Raw genomic sequence first — 21,276 nt, 5'->3', positions numbered from 1 at the left:
CTTCTATTGATTACAATTTGAAAGTAATTTTGAAAGGCAACTCGTAGACAATTTGAAGCTTTCAAAGAATCACAGAAATTATCTTCTTGCTGAGGCAAACAGCTTGACAATAACTTTAAAAGTCAAAGTCTGAAAATGAAATATGAATACAGGAGGCAGTGAATAGTTCAGATCAAAGTATAGATGATTCAAAAAGAGAGAAAGAAATCCAGCTAATCTTCAGCTTCAAACCAACACCACTCACAAATGGCCAAACAAAACTTTTCAGTTATACTGTTTCATATCTGTCTGAAGCCATCTAATCACACCCCAATATAATCCTAATTGGTTTGGGTTAGACTCAAACACATCTGATTTGACGGCAAGCCGTCCATCTTTAATATGCAACATTAGTTCTAATTGTTTCGTATCTGCATACTTGTGTATGTTAAAGAATGCAATATTGTCCAAAGATGTGCGGGTTAGGTGGATTGGTCATGCTAAATTGCCCGTAGTGTCCTAATAAAAAAGTAAGGTTAAGGGGGGGTTGTTGGGTTACGGGTATAGGGTGGATACGTGGGTTTGAGTCGGGTGATCATGGCTCGGCACAACATTGAGGGCTGAAGGGCCTGTTCTGTGCTGTACTGTTCTATGTTCTATTGTGCTTTATCAAGAACACAAAAACTGGTTGTCTGCTGGCTTAGCTATTATAACAATAAAGCCTTCATGTCTATGGCTGTTGCTACGGGTCCTGCTCTGTCCTTGGACACTGACTTGAAAAATGTATTCATTAAATCAGTTAAAGTGTCTGTTTTAATCTAGTAAAGTGAATTATGCTGGTTCTATGAAACAGTTATGTTTTGAGAGTGTTAAAATCCTTAATTTAAAATGGTAAAACTGGGGCTTAATATTTATCCTAAATAACTATCCTCTACCTATTAGGTGTGTCAGGTAACAGTTGACTTCTACAGGTGGCATAACCGAGTGAATCCCTTCCCACATATGGTGCAGGTGAGTGGCCTCTCCGCAGTGTGAACACACTGGTGCGTAAGCAGGTGGGATGAACGAGTAAATCCCTTCCCACACTCTGAGCAGGTAAATGGCTTCTCTCCAGTGTGAATGTGCTGATTCAGTTCAACAGGATAACTGAATCCCTTCTCATAGTACTCACACTTCCAAGGTTTCCCCACGTGTCCTTGTGTCTCTCCAGGTTAGATGAATAGTTGAAATCTTGTCCACACAGAACAAGTGTATGGTTTCTCTGCAGTGTCAACGGTGCTGTTTCCTTCCGTGTTCACATTCCAATGTTGATGTTCAGATAGTGACAAATTGGGCAACTCTATCAGATCCCAATGATTTGGTTTCAGTTCCCTGAAGCTGATTTAAAACAGGGAAAAGGGAGTGAAGAGAACCCACAAAACCACAAAGGCAGGTTTCAAATTGAGCTGAATCAATCTGGTCATTTGTGGGGTTGTCAGTCGGAAATAGCAACCATGGAAGCTGCTGGATTGTTGTAAAATCACAACTGGTTCACTAATATCCTTCAGGGATTTGCACCTGTCACCCAGTCTGGGCCGACACAAGTCTCTGGCTTCTATGAGAGGACAGCGAGAGAGGGAGTAGGAGAGTGAACGGGGCAAAGGACAGGAATCTTGTGTATCTACAACTCAACCAGAAATTCCCAAACCCTTGGCCCCCACAAAGATTATTGTTTAAGTAGCAAAATTTTAAAATTCTCACCTTTTTAAAAATCTGTCTCTGGCTGTGACCTCCATATCTCTGACAATGCCTGTGATCCCACAACCCTCCCAGATCTCTGCACTCCTCTAATCCCGGCCATTTAAGTATTCCAGATTTTCATCGCTTCACCACTGGGACTGTTCTTTCCAATCCTCAGAACCCAATCTCTGGAATTTCCCCTAAATCTCTCCAACTCTGAGCCTCACTTTTATCCTGTACGATACTCCTTAAATCCAATCTCTTTAACCAAGTTTTTGAACATCTGTTCTAATATCACCTTATGTGGTGTTGCTCGTTCTGGGTGAGTGTGCTTAACACTCAATTTGGCTCTGTTTCATTCCTTAGCTCTGGAGTCGCCAGGTATCGTTAAGATACCGCCACAAGTTTCAAGTTCAAGTTCAGACCAATAACTTCATAAACCAGTTAGTAAGTTCAAACAAGACACGTTTACTATAATAGTTATCTACTAATTATGCATATAAAACGACAAGACTAGGTTAATCCTACCACTAACAGGTCAATACTGGAATAAGGGAACTGCCGATCAGGGAACAACGGCCTCTAGCTTTGTCCTGGATCGCAGGCTTCCAATCGGTGTGGACTAAAAGGGTCAGGAGTGTCTACTCTCGTAGCGTGCGTTGTGTGACACTTAATTGGTGGTGGCTGCTGACCAAGCCTCCTCTTCTCAAGGTCTTCTGCTGCAACGGTGATCAAGGAGAGCGCTGGCTAAGAGGAGCTGGTCAAGATGAGGCTGGCTGAGCGAGCGAGCTGGGGTCGGGGTCTCTGTCTTATACCTCTCCCAGGGTCTTGCGCCCACCTGGGCGGACCCTCTATACACCCGCAATCGATTGGGTCTCTTCCCAATCGATTGATTTGAATTTCCCCAATAACGGGGCAGTCCCGCGATCACTGGGCAGTTCTTGGGGCTTATTGTTTTGGACTTTTCTTGGCGCTGAGAAGTCTGGCCTTCTATTCACTGTAGCGATTTGAGTTAACTTGTTTCCATTGTACCTGGGAATCACCCGGTATCGCCTCATTAGTATGCTAACTTGTTTTCTTTCACAGTGCTGCCTGGTTTCTGCAGCAGTCAGAATACACAAGTGCTTTTGCAAGCTGCTTGCTTTTGCAACATTGATCATAGAATTTACAGTGCAGAAGGAGGCCACTCGGCCCATCAAGTCTGCACCGGCTCCTGGAAAGACCACCCTACCCAAGGTTAACACCCCAACCCCATCCCCATAACCCAGTAACCCCACCCAACACTAAGGGCAATTTTGGACCAATCCACCTAACCTGCACATCTTTGGACTGTGGGAGGAAACCGGAGCACCCGGAGGAAACCCACGCACACACGGGGAGGATGTGCAGACTCCGCACAGACAGTGACCCAAGCTGGAATCGAACCTGGGACCTTGGAGCTGTGAAGCGATTGTGCTATCCACAATGCTACCATGCTGCTCACTTTCCCTGCATTTTCCCTGCATTCTTTGTAATCTTCCATTTTGTGTTGGGCAGTGGCCACCTCAGGTGGCTACAGTGGCTAATATAATCATAGCAAATAGGAGGAGGAGGCCATTTGGCCCTTCGAGTCTGCTCCGCCATTCATTACACTCATGGCTAATCATCCAACTCCTTGGCCTAATCCCACTTTCCCCCATATCCTTTGATCCCTTCGCCCCTCGTGCTAGCCGCAGTGTCAAATGTTGGTTTGCAATGTTCAAAGCGTGATAAAAGGGGCGGCATGGCGGTGCAGTGGTTAGAACTGCTGCCTCATGCCGCCGAGGACACAGGTTCGATCCCGGCCCTGGGTCACTGTCCGTGTGAAGTTTGAACATTCTTCCTGTGTCTGCGTGGTTCTCACCCCTACAACACAAAAAGATGTGCAAGGTAGTGGATTGGTCACGTTAAATTGTCCCCTAATTTGAAAAAAGAATTGCGTACACTAAATTTATTTTTAAAAGTGCAATAAAAATTAAACTTGCCATTGATCTGAACAATCTGATGCGCTAATAGCTACACTAACAATCAATTTAAGATAATCAGTCCAGCTCGTAACATGACTCATTGTATTTTGCTAAAAGCGACATGCTTTCATATGCAGGCACCAGTTCTCTGTAAACAAAAGGAATATGATTAAGCCTTGCAACTTTATTTGAATTACCCGAAAGCTCAAGGAACCTGTAGTTTCCTGTTGATTTCTCTAGTCATGTTTCAGCCAATGAGAGTGCACTTGCGAACCAATCAGCACTCTTGACCCCTGTTGTATTAATTACGATCATTTGAAATTTGGCATTTTTCGGCTTGTCCTGATGAGTACAAAATGAAAAGCTTCAGCAACATTTCTCTCTTTTCAACAATTGTAATTTCAGTGCTAATAAGTGACTTAAGTTCTTTTAAGTTCCTTGAGAATTAAATTTGATAGTGGAGGTGTCATTGTGAAGAATGTGTAATTCGGTAAGAATCAGCAAGGATTAATCACCACTTTCTAATTGGAGATGTGAATCAGCGGAATCTTAGAGACAGTGGGGCCAGTTTAGCTCAATTGGCTATACAGCTGGTCTATAATGCAGAGCAGGTCAGCAGTGTGGGTTATTCAGGAAGGTCCGCCTTCTCAACCTTGCCCTTGGCTGGAGGTGTCATGATCGTCAGGTTAAATCACAACCAGTCAGCCTGTGGTCATTTGGATGACTTTACCTTTTACCTGGAGACAGTGTATTGTAGAGTTTGCAGCAAAGGTCCATTTTGGATTGAAGGAAAAGTTCATAAGTTTATTATTAACACGTTATTCTTGAAAGTTCCTGAATTAAAGCAAAAGAAATCACAGATGGTGCTTTTTAAAAGGAGCATTGCAGCCCTGACAATTAGTGACAGATCCAGAATATTAAACTCCAGCCAGTTGTAGGGATTGTTAATTTCAGCAGAAACAAACCAAATATTGTCAGATTATCAATCCTGGATGTGATTAACAACAGAATCCAAACCCTGCAGACAGTTGTGAACTCGCTGGTGCGTCAGCAGGTGGGATGACCGAGTGTATCCCTTCCCACACTCAGAGCAGGTGAACGGCCTTTCCGCGGTGTGAGTGCGCTTGTGTAAATGCAGGCTGCCAGACTGAGTAAATCCCTTCCCACACTCGGAGCAAGTGAATGGTCTCTCTCCAGTGTGAGTGCGTTGATGTGCAATGAGGATTGATAACTGCCTGAAACTCATTCCACAGTACGTACAAATGAATGGCTTCTCCTCTGTGTGAATTCGCTGGTGTGACTGGAGGCTGGATGAATTAGTGAATTCATTCCCACACATGGAGCAGGTGAATGGCCTCTCTCCAGTGTGAACCCGCTTGTGCGCACTGAGGTTGGATGAAGATCTGAACCTCTTTCCACAGGAAGTGCAGCTGAATGGCCGCTCCTCAGTGTGAATTCGTTGGTGTGACAGCAGGTTGGATGACAGAGTGAAGCCCTTCCCACACACAGAACAGATGAATGGCTTCACCCCTTTGTGAATCTGCTGGTGTGACCAAAGACCGGATGGACCAGCGCAATCCTTCCCACACAAGGTGCAGGTGAACGACTTCCCCCCAATGTGAACTCGTTGATGTGCATTGAGGTTGGATGAACACGAGAACCTCTTTCCACAGGTAAAGCAGCTGTACGGCCTCTCCTCTGTGTGAATACGCTGGTGTAACAGCAGGTGGGATGAGGTTGTGAATCCCTTCCCACACTCGGAACAGATGAAGGGCTTCTTCCCGGTGTGACTCTGTCGATGGTATTCAAGCAGGTATCGATAATTGAATCCTTTACCACAATCATCGCATTTCCATGGTTTCTCCATTTTGTTAGCCCCAATGTGACTGCGTTGATGAGTTTCCAGTCGGGATGGATAATTAAATCCCTTCCCACAGTCCCCACATTTCCACGGTTTCTCCATAGTGCTGGTATCCTTGTGTCTCTCCAGTTTGTACAATCAGTTGATGCTTCATTTACACACAGAGCACATGTACAGTTTCTCCCCACTGTGAATGGTGATGTATTTTCAGGTTGTGTAACTGGTTAAAGCTCTTTCTACAGTCAGTTCACTGGAACACCGTCACTCAAGTGTGTGTTGTGTGTGTCTCGGGGCTTTTCCAGTCACACTGATGTTTGAAATTTTCATGCAAAGATGAGCAGACAAACATTTCTCCTTCCACTGTAAATGCCAACAGTATTTAGGTCCTGATGAATCAAGTGGCTGCGTCAGATCTCAATGTGAATTTCTGTAAATCCTGCTCTTCTCATACCTGGAAAAGCAAAACTAATTCTGAACAGACAATTCTAGTTTCTCTGGAACATTTTTTCCTCTCCTGTTCCCCCAAAGCTGTAATTCCCCGTCCAGACAGGTTTAGATAAAGGATCTGGATCGGCGCAGGCTGGGAGGGCCGAAGGGCCTGTTTATGTGCTGTAATTTTCTTTGTTCACACACTCTCCCTCCTCCCCGGGCTGAAATCCAAACCCATCTCACCATCTCATGTCTCCACTCTCAGCGCAGCCAATGATGGTGAAGGGTTTGCGGATCCACAAAGTGTTTCCAAATCCTCCGACCCACCGCCTGACGCTGACTCCGCTTCTCCGGGACAAAGAAGGGCCAAGGCATCAGTCACACTGCGCATGCTCACTAATGTGCAGCCCCACAGCCGGACTGCGCATGCTCTGGCTCTCAATGCCCCGGAAGTGATTGACGGCAGCTCCGGACCAATAGGGGGAGGGGGCGGGAGCAGCTGGTCCTCCAACCAATCACAGTGAATGAGGGACTCAACTAAAGCATGCGCACTGCAAGTAATGGCGATTAAGAAGCACTTCTCTGGCGAATCCACACACGCGAAGAGAAGGGAGGGTGAGAAGGATCGGACAGCTCGGCGGGACATTTCTTAGACATGTTGTGTAAACCGAAAGGCAAAAAAGCGGACAAACCGGGTCCATTTACAACGAACAGGGCTGCAGCTCCTCATATTCGGCCCGTGTTGACGGTCACCATCTTTATTGGGGGCAACATGCAGCAAGACGCATGCGCGATCGCCATCTTTCTTGGGGGCAATGTTTTGAATAACTGGGCGGAGCTTGTTACCCATTGTTCAGAATACAGGCAGCCTGTCCATCAAACTGCATTACCCTTTGAGACCCAAGCAGAGGAGGAAAGAAAAATAAACAAATCCTGCCCTCCGGATCCCAGTACCTTACGGGACGCCCTGCCCCTTGTGTTTAAAGATCTGTTCAGTCACATGAATACCAGGGGAGACACTCACAACCCTGAACAAAGAACAAAGAAAAGTACAGCAGGGACAGGTCCTTCGACTCTCCAAACCTGTGGCGATCATGATGCCCTAACTTAAAAAGCTTCTGCCCTTACCTGGTTTGCTCCCTTATCCTGGGCGGGATTCTTCCAGCCCTGGGTCGGGCTGGAGAATCCCCACGACCGGGCCATGCCCCCTTGGCGCCATTGGTGCCAACGTGGTTGGCCGGCGCGGGCCGCTCTACGCGGCGGCCCGACGATTCTCAGCCTGGGATGGGCCGAGCAGCTGTAGTGAAAACGCTGAGTCCCGCCGGCGCCGTCCACACCTGCTCTCAGCCGGCAGGAACTCAGTGTGGAAAGGTCGGGTGGCAGGCTTAGGGGGGCCCTGACCCCGGGGTGGGGGGGAGGGGAGGGCCTCCGATGAAGCCTGGCCAGTGATCGGGGCCCGCGTGCCAGCCTCTCTGTCCCCCGGCCTCTTTTCTTCTGTGCTGGCCTCTGCACTCCTGTGCCATGTTGCGTCAGGGCCGGTGTGTTGAAGGAGGCCACTGCGCATGTGCGGATCCCGCGGCGCCCAGTTCGCACCGGGATATGCAGCTGGATCAGCGTGAACCGCTCCAATGCTGTGCTGGCCACCTAAAGGGGCCATAATTACTCCTGGCAGAGGCCCGTTCACGGCGTCGTAAAGCGCGATGGCGTTTTCAACGGCGTGGACACCCTGCCGCGGGATGGGAGAATCCTGCCAATGTATCCATCCAGATGCCTCTTCATAAATTCATAACATACAGGAGCAGAATTAGGCCATTTGACCCATTACCAATTAAAAATCTGTCTAACTCTTCCTTAAATTTACTCACTATCCCCGCATCCACTGTCCACGGCACTCTGGGGTAGCAAATTCCACAGATTCACAACCCTTTGAGAGAAGTAGTTTCCCCTCAAATCTGTTTGAAATTTGCTACCTCTTATTCTAAGATTATGACCTCTCGTTTTAGAATGCCCCATAAGACAAACGATCTGCTCCACGTCTACTTTATCCATATTTTTAGCACCTTGTGCACCTCAATTTGATCTCCCCTCATTATTCTAAACTCTAGAGAGTATAGGTCTAAACTGTTCAATCCCTCCCCATACAACACCCCTCATCTCTGGAACCAATCTAGTGAACCTCCTCTGAACTGCCTCCAATGCCACTACATCTTTCCTCAAATAAGGGGACCAAAAGTGTGCACAGTGCTCCACGTGCAGTCTTAGCAATGCCTTGTATAGTTGCACAGTAAGAAGTCTTACAACACCAGGTTAAATTCCAACAGGTTTGTTTCAAACAAGAGCTTTCAGAGTGCAGCTCCTTCCTCAGGTTCCTTCCTGGTGTTGTAAGACTTCTTACTGTGCTCACCCCAGTCCAACGCCGGCATCTCTACATCTTGTATCGTTGCAACACTTCCTTACCTTTATACTCAATTCCTTTTGCTATAAATGGCAACATTCCATTTTATTTCCTTATTATCTGCTGCACCTTCATGCTCATTTTCTGTGACTCATGCTCAAGGACACCCAGATCTGTTTGCATCGGAGCACCCCAAAGTCTCTAACCATTTAGATAATAAGTTGCCTTTCCATTTTTCCGACCAAAATGCATGACCTCACATTTATCTATGTTAAACTCCATCCTGCCACATTTTGGCCCACTCTCCTAACCTATCTATGTCCATTTGTAAAGTTCTTATTTCCTTATTAAAACTTATTGTCTCACCTATTTTTGTGTCATCTGCGAATTTTGTTATAGAACCTTCTATCCCTGTATCCAAGTTGTTAATACAGATTGTAAATAGCTGGGGCCCAAGGACTGAACCCTGTGGCAGCCCACTAGTTACATCTTGCCATCCAGAAAAAGAACCATTTATCCTGACTCTCTGTCTCCTGCCCATCAACCAGTCTTCTATCTAACCTAATAAATTGGATTGGATTTGTTTATTGTCACGTGTACCGAGGTACAGTGAAAAGTATTTTTCTGCAAGCAGCTCAACAGATCATTCAGTACATAGGAAGAAAAGGGAATTAAACAGAATTCAAGAAAATACATGAGAATACATAATAGGGCAACACAATATATACAATGTAACTACATAAGCATTGGCATTGGATGAAGCATACATGGGTGTAGTGTTAATGAGGTCAGTCCATTAGAGGGTCATTTAGGAGTCTGGTGACAGTGGGGAAGAAGCTGTTTTTGAGTCTGTTCGTGCGTGTTCTCAGACTTCTGAATCTCCTGCCCAATAGAAGAAGTTGGAAAAGTGAGTAAGGCGGGTGGGAGGGATCCTTGATTATGCTGCCCGCTTTCCCCCGGCAGCGGGAGGTGTAGATGGAGTCCATGGATGGGAGGCAGGTTCGTGTGATGGACTGGGCAGTATTCACGACTCTCTGAAGTTCCTTGCGGTCCTGGGCCGAGCAGTTGCCATACCAGGCTGTGATGCAGCCCGATAGGATGCTCTCTATAGTGCATCTGTAAAAGTTGGTAAGGGTTAATGTGGACATGCCGAATTTCCTTAGTTTCCTGAGGAAGTATAGGCGCTGTTGTGCTTTCTTGGTGATAGCGTCGACGTGAGTGGGCCAGGATAGATTTTTGGTGATGTGCACCCCTAGGAATTTGAAACTGCTCACCATCTCTACCTCGGCTCCGTTGATGCTGACAGGGGTGTGTACAGTACTTTGCTTCCTGAAGTCGATGACCAGCTCTTTAGTTTTGCTGGCATTGAGGGAGAGATTGTTGTTGTTACACCACTCCGCTAGGTTCTCTATCTCCCTCCTGTATTCGGTCTCGTCGTTATTCGAGATCCGGCCCACTATGGTCGTATCGTCAGCAAACTTGTAGATGGAGTTGGAACCAAGTTTTGCCATGCAGTCGTGTGTGTACAGGGAGTAGAGTAGGGGGCTAAGTACGCAGCCTTGCGGGGCACCGGTGTTGAGGACTATTGTGGAGGAGGTGTTGGTGTTCATTCTTACTGATTGTGGTCTGTTGGTCAGAAAGTCAAGGATCCAGTTGCAGAGTGGAGAGCCAAGTACACAAGTCCGTGGGTTCACTTTCAGGAAGGCCGGTCTGACTTCGGAAACTGTGATGGTGGGTATGGGTGAATTATGGGTTGCTGGGGCACTCGATAGCGAATTGTTGGTTACCTGCTCAAACCGAGCATAGAATGCATTAAGCTCATCGGGGAGGGGTACGCTGCTGCCAGAGATACTGCTCGGCTTTGCTTTGTAGCCTGTTATGTTGTTTAGTCCTTGCCACAACCGCCAAGAGTCTGTCTGTGACTCTAGCTTAGTTTGATATTCTCTCTTGGCATCTCGGATGGCTTTGCGGAGGTCGTACCTGGATTTCTTGTATAGGACAGGGTCGTCTGCCTTGAACGCCTCAGATCTGTCCTTCAGTAGGGAGTCAATCTTGCGGTTGAGCCATGGTTTCCGGTTGGGGAACATACGTACTGCTTTCTTTGGCACACAGTCGTCCACACATTTGCTGATGAAGTCTGTGACGGTGGTGACATACTCATTTAAGTTAGTCGCTGAGTTCTTAAATATGGACCAGTCCACTGTCTCCAAGCAGTCACGTAAGAGCTCTTCTGTCTCCTCGGACCAGCACTGCACAACCTTCTTAGCTGGATTCTCCCGCTTGAGTTTCTGCTTGTAAGCCGGGAGAAGGAGCACAGTCTTATGGTCTGATTTCCCAAAGTGCGGTCGGGGGATGGAACGGTAGGCGCCCTTGATTTTTGAATAGCAGTGGTCAAGAGTGTTGTCGCCCCTGGTGGGACAGGAGATGTGCTGGTGGAATTTTGGCAGTACACTCTTGAGGTTGGCTTTGTTGAAGTCTCCGGCCACAATGAACAAGGCCTCTGGGTATTCTGTTTCATAGTTGTTTCTGACTGTGTACAGTTCATCCAGCGCCTTCCTCACTTTTGCCTGGGGTGGGATGTAGATCGCTGTGATAATGGCTGAAGTGAACTCACGTGGAAGATAGTATGGGCGGCACTTTACGGTCAAGTATTCCAGGTCTGGGGGGCAGTAGGTCGCCAGGGTCACCACATCCAAGCACCAGGAGGAGTTGATGAGGAGGCAAACCCCTCCACCCTTCGCTTTGCCTGAAGATGCCGTGTGGTCCGCCCGGTGAATAGAGAAGCCTTCAGGTTGTATGGCACAGTCCGGTGAGGCGGGGGTGAGCCATGTCTCTGTGAAACAGAGCACACAGCAGTCTCTTACCTCCCTCTGAGAGGTAAGTCTGGCGTTAAGTTCATCCAGTTTGTTTTCAATCGCTTCGACGTTTGCCAGGAGTATGCTGGGGAGAGGGGTCTTGAAACCGTGTTGCTTCAGTCTAACCTGCAGACCGCTGCGTTTCCCTCGCTTTCTCGGTCGGCGGCTGTTGCTGGATGATCCTGGGATCCGATGGGAGACGTCCGCCCTTGTGGAAGGTAGGTGGCTGCATCTGGCGGGGTCCAGGGCGCTAGCGAGGTCCAGGGCGCTGTTTACATTTCCGGGGTCGCGTCTGGCAGGGTCCCAGGTGCTGGTTGAGGTAAAGGGGTTGCTGGGGGGGTGAGTTTGCGATCCGGATGGGTCCCGGCGTTCTGCGGGCGCGGGAATACCTTGCAGCGTGTTCGGGTCCTCGCGGGCGGTCTCCGTTGTTTCTGGGGTCCTGGGTCGTGGGCAGGGGCTTCCTGGGGCAGGTTGGGCTTGGTCCCATGGTCTGTTCCCTCCCTGGGCGCTCCTGGGGTCGGATCTTGAAGTCGGCACGGTGGGGCCCTAACCCCTAGCCCCATGTGATTTCACCTTGTGAATTAACCTTCTGTGCAGCATCTTATCAAATGCCTTCCAGAAGTCCAGATATACGACATCTACAAGATCTAAATCTGAAGATGCTTGTTACATCTTTGAAGATTGGATTGTCTCAGTCTTTGTGAGAAGAAACTCTATGAGCTCCTCACAGAAAAGGGGAGAAGACAGCTCTTCAAAAGGAACTAACTTGTTTGAGATACTAGAAACACCAGACACACTGTATATTTCACAAAAAGCTGGTTTATTTGACTTTTTTTCCACAATAGCAAGACCTGAGAATGGGATGGAGCTTATTAACATCAGCAGAAGAGCAATCAAATGAACATGTGGAGTCTGGGATGTCATTATCAGCAAAATCTAATCATTGTAGTTTATTGTGGACTCGCTGGTGTCTTAGCAGAGTGGATGACTGAGTGAAACTCTTCCCACACGCAGAGCAGGTGAACGGCCTCTCCCCAGTGTGAACCCGCTGGTGTGTCAGCAGGTGGGGTGAAGTAATGAATCCCTTCCCACATTTGGAGCAGGTGAATGGCCTCTCCCCTGTATGGATCCGCTGATGTGTCTGCAGGTGGGATGAATTAATGAAGCCCTTTCCACAATCGTAGCAGGTGAACGGCCTCTCCCCAGTGTGGACCCGCTGGTGTGTCAGCAGGTTGGATGCATTGATGAATCCCTTCCCACACTCGAAGCAGGTGAATGCCTTCACTCCAGTGTGGATTCGCTGGTGTGCAGTGAGATGACAAGCTTGCCTGAACCCAGTTCCGCAATGAGAGCACCTGAACGGTCTCTCGTCAGTGTGAACACGTTGATGGCGCACCAGTTCCCTGGAACTTTTATAGCACTTCCCGCAATCTGGACATTTAAAAGGTCTCTCGTCAGTGTGAACTCGCTGGTGTGACTGCAGATCAGATGACTGAGTAAATCCCTTCCCACACTCAGAACAAGTGAATGGCCTCTCTCCAGTGTGAGTGCGCTGGTGTGTGAGCAGGTGGGACGACCGAGTGAATCGCTTCCCACATTGGGAGCAGGTGAATAGCTTCTCACTAGTGTGAACTTGCTGGTGTACAGTGAGGTGAGATGCTTGTCTGAATCCAGCCCCACAATGAACGCATGTGAACGGCCTCACATCAGTGTGAACACTTTGATGGGTCATCAGGTTCCCAGAACTTTTAAAGCGGTTCCCACAGTCTGGGCATTTAAATGGCCTCTCCCCAGTGTGAACTCGCTGGTGCTTCAGAAGGGTGGATGACAGAATGAATCCCTTCCCACACTGGGAGCAGGTAAATGGTTTTTCTCCAGTGTGATTGCGCCGATGAGTTTCCAGCTCTGATGGGTAATTAAATCCTTTCCCGCAATCCTCACATTTCCATGGCTTCTCCCCAGTGTGACTGAGTTTATGTTCCGACAGGCCAGATGTTTGGCTGAAACTTTGTCGATACTCCGAGTGAACAATACTTTTTCCTTCCATGTTCAAATTCCGATATTCAGGTTGCGATAAATTGGGTGACTGTCAGATCCTGATGTGATGTTTGCTTTGAGTTTCACAACTTCAAATCCTCCCCTTCAAAACACCCTGTGAAATTGATATAAAACTAAAAAGAGTGAGAACCGACAAAAACACAAAGGCAGGTTGTGAAACTGAACTGATTGAATCAACTGGGACGGTCATATGGACCCGAAACGTTAAGCGTGTTTTTCGTTTCACAGATGCTGCCGGATCTGCTGAGTTTATCCAGAATTTTCTATTTTTATTTGAGTTCTCATTGTTCTTTTCAAATCACTCCATGACATTGTTGTTCAATATTTCATAGAACAGAAGGAGACCATTCGGCCCATCGAGTCTGCACTGACCAACTTAAGCCCTCAATTCCACCCTATCCCCGTAACCCCTCCTATAACCTGTAACCCCTGAATTTCCTTCAAATTCCGCTCTTCTAATGTCCCATAAAAAAAAGGAATCTCCCTCAGTCCAGGAATAAAACATTTCTCTTGGTTTATGTTTCCTGTGTGTTAATCCTCCCCTTCTGATCCCCTGTAAAAGGCGTTTCCACAATCCATCACTGTCAGTCCAGAACAGAATTCCATATTCTCGCCGCGCACGCGCACTGCTGCCCTGGTTAGGATGCGCATGCGCCGTCCTTCCCCTTGCACCACGTAAAGATGGCGGCCATTAACTGGGGCCTAGCAGGGGAGATGCGGCACCGAAATTACTTCCAACTTGATGCAAAATCAGGACCTGGAGGGTCGTACTCGGGTTGAACGCTTCCACGGAGTAATTACAAAGCCTTCTCACCCACTCTTCTGCCTCCATTACCTTCCCAAAACTTGCCGTTTCTCATAATTTGCGGAGACCTCATTATTGTCTCTCCGCAGCTGCAGTACAGCTACTGCGCATGCTCAATTCACAATTTGCTACTGCGCCTGCGCATGCCGTTTCTCTGGCGAGGATAGAGCCCATTCTGCACAGTGACGATTGCTGGGTTGGTTCTGATTCAATTTCGATTGAAACACCACACCAAGATATACAATTATTAGATCAATTGATATTTGAACCGAAGACCACAGTCCTTGAACCATATTTTTTTACACATAGGGTGGGAAATACAATAATAATAATAATCTTTATTGTCACAAGTAGGCTCACATTAACACTTCAATGAGGTAACTGTCGCCACATTCCGGCGCCTGTTCGGGTACACGGAGGGAGAATTCAGAATGTCCAAATTACCTAACAGCACATTTTTCAGGACTTGTGAGAGGAAACCAGAGCACCTGGAGGAAACCTACGCAGACACAGGAAGACCATACAAACTCCGCACAGACAGTGCCCAAGTCGGGAATTGAACCATGGACCCTGGAGCTCTGTATCAACAGTGAGAGAAATAAGTCTGAAGTTGAACCAGAAAGTTAAGTTTGAAAGAACATGACAAGTGTTTGAAGTGGCTACCAGGAAGCGTCATGAAAATATGTGGGTCTGGCACATATTTTGTTAAGATGTTTCATAGTGGAAAGGTTAGGTTGGTACATATAAATCATGTTTTACCTTCAGAGGTTCATGAAGAGAAGGAAGTTGGGAAGAATCAAATGAGTCTGATGAGTTGGATAGTTGGAATACGAGTGCGGTACCTATAGTTATAGTTACTCCGGTACTATATGGAACACGCTGCCTGGGTAGGTGGTAGGAGCAGGAATGATAGCGGCATTTAAGGGGCATCTAGACAAATATATGAATAGGGTGGGAATGGAAGGATACAGACTTTGTAAGTGCAAAGGGTTTTAGTTTAGGCAGGTACCATGGTCGGTGCAGGATTGGAGGGCCGAAGGGCCTGGTTTGTTCTTTGTTCTAGTTCTATCTCGGGTGTAATTAACAAAAGAAAAGTCCAGAAAGTTACAAATGAACTCACTGGAGACTCAGCAGTGGAGTGAACAAGGGGTTCCTTCCCTATACACATTTGAACTGCGTCTTGCCAGTAAGAATGTACAGATTGTATTTGAAATCCTTGGAAATGTTGAAACTGGGGACAGGTGGGAGAACTGAGGAAATCCCCGTTCCTGGGTCATACCTACCTACACACAAGTGAAGTATCTGAATGGTCTCTCCAGGTGTATCAGTAAATGGTCTGACAATGTGAATCCCTTTCCACTTTCAATGATAACGATCTTTTAATGCTGTTACTTTACTAATCGGTTTCCTGCTTAACCAGAACTTTTTTGTCACGAGTTCCACATTCTCAACATTCTTCAGTTAAACTAAACAAATTATTGCAGATGATTGATATCTGCAAAAAAAAAAGAGAACCTGCTGGAATTTTCAGGCAGAATGGTTTTATCTTGAAGCATGAAACATCATTAACATTTCAAGACTGTGAACTTTCATCCAAACTGCATCGTGTTGGTGCACAACTCTGTCAAATGTTTTTCAATCCACTGCAGCCGACGATAAAAACTGCCCTCCACTTCACTGGAAGTGTGAGGGACACTACTGCTCAGAATTACAGAAATAAAATGGTCACTTCCTATGGGACTGCTGGTCGCTGACATCGAACAGGCTCCCAACAAGAATGATCTCAATCATAAGATCAGGGAAGAGAAATTAGGGAACATTCCCTGAACCTCATTCACACCAAAATGAACTGTGAGGAAACATTGGATAGGTTGGATTCGATGTTTGTTAAAAACAGAGGAGGCTAAGAGGAGATTTAATTGACACTGATAGCTCACGAGGGCTCAAGGACCCAGGTTCGATCCCGGCCCTGGGTCACTATCCGTGTGGAGTTTGAACATTCTCCCCTTGTATACTTGGTAAAAGCAGAACAATTGCCAGCGCCTATTATATGAAAAAGGGAGTACTGGTTCTGAATTGTAATTATTAATATGAATGGTGCATCTAGAGGGTTGTAAAATGCCCGATTAAATATAAGGTTCTGTTCTCTGAGCTTCCGTTGAGCTCCAAATGAATAGTTTGGGATGCCAAAGACAGAGGTTAGACTGAGAGCAGGGCAAAGAATCAAAGTAGCAGACAACTGAATGCTCTGGATCACGATTCCAGATGTGATGTTCCTCGAAGAATGCACTCAATTTGGATTTAGTTTCCACTGTGTAGTGGATTTAGTCTCCTCGGTGTAGAGGAGATCACACTGCGAGCAGCACAAAAAGAAAACTAAACTGCAAACAGCACAAGTTAATCACTGTCACCTGGAAATGGGATTTGGGGTCCTGGAATGTGGGAAAGGAATGAAATGAAATGAAAATCGCTTATTGTCACAAGTAGGCTTCAATGAAGTTACTGTGAAAAGCCCCTAGTTGCCACATTCCGGTGCCTGTTCGGGGAGGTTGGTACGGGAATTGAACCGTGCTGCTGGCCTTCCTTGATCTGCTTTAAAAGCCAGCGATTTAGCCCAGTGTGCTAAACCAGCCCCTGGAAGAGGTGAAAGGGCGGAGGCTGTATCTGCTCCTTGCATCAAAATGTACTGGAATGAAACAAGAACGGGAAGGTTAATTCCTATGGATAAAGTTGAACAGGCTGAACATGTTTTCTTTGGAAAATAATGAGGGATGACCAGATTGAGATTTTTGAGATTATTAAAGCTTTTAACAGGATAGACACGTGGACAATGTTTCTACTTGTAGAGGGATGAAAATAGCAATATGTTAGTAAGAATAACTTCTAATGAGAAAGAAACACGGAAGGCTTCAAATATATGTAACATCTGGCAGCATCTGTGGGTTGAGAAAGAGTGAACATAAAATGTGCACTGAAACAGTGCAGCTCTGATGAAAGTTCACAGACCTGAAATGAAAACCATATGTATCTTTCCACAAACACTGCCAGATCTACTGTGTAGTTTTGACACGTTCTGCTTCTACTTCAGATATTCATCATCTGCAGGATCTTGCATTTCAGTACCCGAAGGCTGGTGGGAAATTGAAACTTGGAACATAAATTTTTTTTGCAGTCTTACCAAAAATATACGATCTAAATATTCAATGAAGGAAAACAAAACACCTGTTCTTCTTACCTGCTCGGGAAGGAAATCTGCCACCTTTACCTGGTCTGGTGTAATAATAATAATCTTTATACATGTGATTCCAGACCCACAGCAATGTGGTTGACTCTTGACTGTCCCCCAAGGGCAATTAGGGATGGGCAATAAATGCTGGCACAGCCTGCGACACCCATGCCAAATGAACAAATAAAAAAGGGCCCTAGTCAGTTCACATCGAATTGTGGGATTTTATTTTGCTGTTAATTACACACAAGACAGAATTATGCTGGAGGACTCGGGCACATTTTATTGCAGTATTAATTGATTTATAATTTTGTATAGTGTCTCTCGGGCTCCAAGCGTAATCGGGTCACAAAACCTGATTTTCCAATGGGACACATCGCTCCCCAATGCCGGAAGAATTACCCAACCTTCAGAGCGAATTAGAATGTGCCCTCCCCCTCCCCCCCTGACAAGAGGTCTGCGCAGACGCAATTGCAGATTGGAAATGGTACATGCGTAGTGTGGGCTCCACCAGCCGCATGCGCAGTGTGGGTGCTGCCGCCGCATGCGCAGTGTGGGTGCTGCCCTTGTAGGGAGGAGATCATTTGGATTCCGCGAATAGACAGAAAAAGCCGATTGTGGCCGGGTAATGGAGGGGGCGGAGTGGGTGCTGAGGGTTCATAAACACCCAGTGCAGGACTCGAAATCAAAATAAGAACCGATCGGTCCCGCATTCGCCCCAAACGGGGCGGCGGCAGCTGGCGAAAGGCCCAAAACCATTTGCACCAACTTTAATAACGTGCAGCAAGGCGCATGCGCGTTGATCCCGTCCTGTCAAGAGAATGTTGTGAATTTTTCTCCTGGACTGACAGGGATGGATTCTGCAAACTCCTTTTACAGGGGGTTGGGAAGGGAGGATTTACACACACAAAACTCAAACCAAGAGAAATGTTTGTCGCTTCTCAGTGTTTAATCTTGGACTGACAGTGATTGATTCTGAAAACTCCTTTTACAGGGGGTTCACAGAGTAGAAAAGAATCATAGACCACCTGCAGTGCAAAGAGACTATTCGGCACATTGAATATACACCAAACCTCTGAAAGAGCACCATACCTAGGCCCATTCCCCCAACTTATCCCCATATGGCCCTTAATGGGAGGATTTACACACAGCAAACTTGAACCATAACGTTTCTTCTCAATTTTTATTCCTGGACTGACAGTGATGACTTTTGCTTTACAGGACGTTGGAAGAGCAGAATTTGAAGGTGGAAAAGTCAAACCAAATATCAGATCAAAATCTGACAGTCACTCCATTCACCAGAACCTAAATGTAAGTGTATTTCTTGGATAGTCAAATCTAGAGACAATAAAGGAATGTGTGTGAACATCAGAAACATGAGACAAGACTAAGTCGGGTGATGTGAACGAGATAGAAATTCATTAAAGGCCGTGGCAGTGATATGTGGTCAGAAACCGAGCTGTGGTTTCGGAAGAGTCATCTTCCTCCACAGATGCTGCCTGACCTGGTGAGTTTTTCCTGCATTTTCTGTTTGTACTTCAGATTTCCAGAGTTTTTAACTTTTATTTTAGTTAAATATTTTTCCATGGTTGTAAACAGTCTGGTTCAGCTCAGACTGTTGTCAGGGATAGGGATGGAATCAATGCTTAGGGTGTGGAACTTGTAGCAGGGACTGAAGACAATGATTTCAAACTTCTCATTATTTCATTGGGGGAAATTTCTGTTCATCCAGTACAGGATGTCAGATACAGTAAGAAGTCTTACAACACCAGGTTAAAGTCTAACAGGTTTGGAATCACTAGCTTTCAGAGCACTGCTCCTTCCTCAGGTGAATGAAGAGGTGGGTTCCACAACCACATATATAGACAAAGTCAATGATGCAAGATGATACTTTGAATGCGAGTATTTGCCGGTAATTAAGTCTTTACAGGTCCAGACGGTGCAACTGGAGAGAGAGATAATCATAGATTAAAGAGGTATGAATTGTCTCAAGTCAGGACAGTTCGTAGAGTTTCTCAAACTCAGGCCAGATGGTGGGGGGTGAATGTAATGTGACATGAATCCAAGGTCTCGGTTGAGGCCGTACTCATGGGTGCGGAACTTGGCTACCTTTGCTCTGAAAGTTAGTGATTCGAAACAAACTTGTTGGACTTTAACCTGGTGCTGTAAGACTTCTTACTGCCCAGCCCAGTCCAACACCGGTATCTTCACATCATGGCTGTCAGATAGATCAGGACAGTGTGTGTCTTGGATTGGAACTTGGAGGTGATGCATTTCAAATACACCTGCGATCCTGATCCTTCTCAGTGGTGAAGGTTGAAGATCCGGGAGATTCTGTCAAAGTTCTAGCTGAGCTTTAGATGCATACAGTCCGTCACCGTTACCCATTCTGCTCCCAGCTTTCTCTCTCCTCCAAAAGAGGCTGATGTCTAATCTACGCTCCAACCAGTTGACAGGTTCTCTTCCCTGAAGGACATCAGTGAACCAGTTGGGTTTTGATGACAATCCAGCAGTTTTCATGGTCACTTTTTCCTAGCGCTGGCCCCACAAATGACCAGATTCATTCAGTTCAATTTCACAACCTGTCTTTGTGTTTTTGTGGGTTCTCTCTCACTCCCTATTTTCTGTTTTGAAACAATTACACAGGATATGAGAACACAATGATTTTCAGTGGGAAAACTGAAACCATTCATCACATCAGGATCAGACAGACGCCCAATTGATCGTAATGTGAATGCGATTGGAAATTGAAGATGGAAGGAAAAAACACCGTACACATTGTGGAGAAATCGTGGAAATGTGGAGACTGTGGGAAGAGATTCATTTACCCGTCTGCACTGGAAACTCATCGACGCATTCACACCGGAGGCCGTTCATCTGCTCCGAGTGTGGAAAAGGATTCACTGATTCATCCACCCTGCTGACACACCAGCAAATTCACACTGACAAGACATCATTTAAATGTCCAGACTGTGGGAAGTGCTTCAAAAGTTCCAGGAATCTGATGCTGCATCAACGTATTCACACTGACGAGAGACCATTCAGATGCTCTCATTGTGGAACTGGGTTCAGGCGATCATCACAACTGACAGTACACCGGCGAATTCACACTGGGGAGAGGCCGTTCACCTGCTCCGAGTGTGGGAAGGGATTCACTCAGTCGTCTGATCTGCTGAGACACCAGCAAGTTCACACTGGGGAGAAACCATTTAAATGCCCAGTCTGCAGGAAGTTTCATAAAAGTTCTGAGGATCTAATGTACCATCAGCGCGTTCACACTGACGAGAGACCGTTCAGCTGCTCTCACTGTGCGACTAGATTCAGGCAATCGTTTGGGCTCACCGCACACCAGCGAATTCACACAGGAGAGAGGCCGTTTATCTGCTCCGATTGTGGGAAGAGATTCACTCAGTCATCCAACCTACTGAGACACCACCGAGTTCACAAGTAACTACAGTGATTGAATTTTGTTGTTAATCACATCTAGGACTGAACCATGTTCATTGGGGTCTGTTTCTGCTGATGTTGTTAAACCCCAGCCCAGTTAACAGCCAAGTTACTATTCTAGATAAATGTTAAATAAATCAACTTTGTGTTAAGTACACTGCGTTGCGTCTTTTTAATATCTCTAACTCGCATTAATTCCTTTTTGAAGGGCTCTTGTTCTTCCCTGTCTCCCATTCTCACTTCCAACAAGTGTGAGGAACTCATGGAGCTACAGAGACAATCCGATCAGCTGCCTCTGCTGCTTCCCTCCCTTCCATGAGCCCACTAGGGTCAGACTTTTGTTTCTGAGCTCTGAACTCACACCTTTCTCCAGTTTCTCTGCCATCCTCTGTCGTGCCCTCTCAGTGCTCTTGTCCATGAGTTCCACCTTCTGCTGTATTGACCCTATTCTCAGGATTACTGATCACCCAACTTCCCCGTGTTAGCTGATAATGTCAACGGGTCTCTCTCTCTTTTG

General features: G+C 46.4%; 2 protein-coding genes across 2 annotated transcripts in view; one reads left to right on the top strand and one right to left on the bottom strand.

Annotated features, from left to right (window-relative positions):
* The window catches only part of LOC119961397 (gastrula zinc finger protein XlCGF26.1-like), a 40,706-nt gene extending 19,792 nt beyond the window's left edge, over nt 1–20,914 (top strand). The window contains exon 2 of the mRNA XM_038788788.1: nt 20,304–20,914. Within this exon, the coding sequence (XP_038644716.1) occupies nt 20,304–20,763 (460 nt within the window). The 3' untranslated portion in view covers nt 20,764–20,914. The remainder of the gene's footprint in view (nt 1–20,303) is intronic.
* On the bottom strand, nt 568–14,063 carry LOC119961394 (zinc finger protein 91-like). The gene is made up of 3 exons (XM_038788783.1): nt 12,170–14,063; nt 3,881–5,667; nt 568–1,356 (listed from the first exon to the last, which is right to left on the bottom strand). Exons 1-2 carry the CDS (start codon nt 13,268–13,270, stop codon nt 4,666–4,668), a joined length of 2,103 nt encoding a protein of 700 aa, XP_038644711.1. The 5' UTR covers nt 13,271–14,063; the 3' UTR covers nt 568–1,356; nt 3,881–4,665.
* Nucleotides 20,915–21,276: the final 362 nt, after the last annotated feature.

Source organism: Scyliorhinus canicula, unplaced genomic scaffold, assembly GCF_902713615.1.
Source record: "Scyliorhinus canicula unplaced genomic scaffold, sScyCan1.1, whole genome shotgun sequence".
In the NCBI taxonomy this organism is placed as follows: Eukaryota; Metazoa; Chordata; class Chondrichthyes; order Carcharhiniformes; family Scyliorhinidae; genus Scyliorhinus; species Scyliorhinus canicula.
The sequence above is the reverse complement of the archived record's forward strand: the minus strand, read 5'-3'. Positions and strand labels throughout refer to the sequence as shown.

Excerpts from the sequence above, each read along its gene's own strand:
- LOC119961394 (XM_038788783.1), bottom strand. The coding sequence starts at position 13,270 with ATGGAAGGAAAAAGTATTGTTCACTCGGAGTATCGACAAAGTTTCAGC. Across the intron at positions 5,668-12,169 it reads AGCGAGTCCACAATAAACTA|AGACACAAGGATACCAGCAC; the intron begins CAATGATTAGAT and ends TACAAACTGGAG.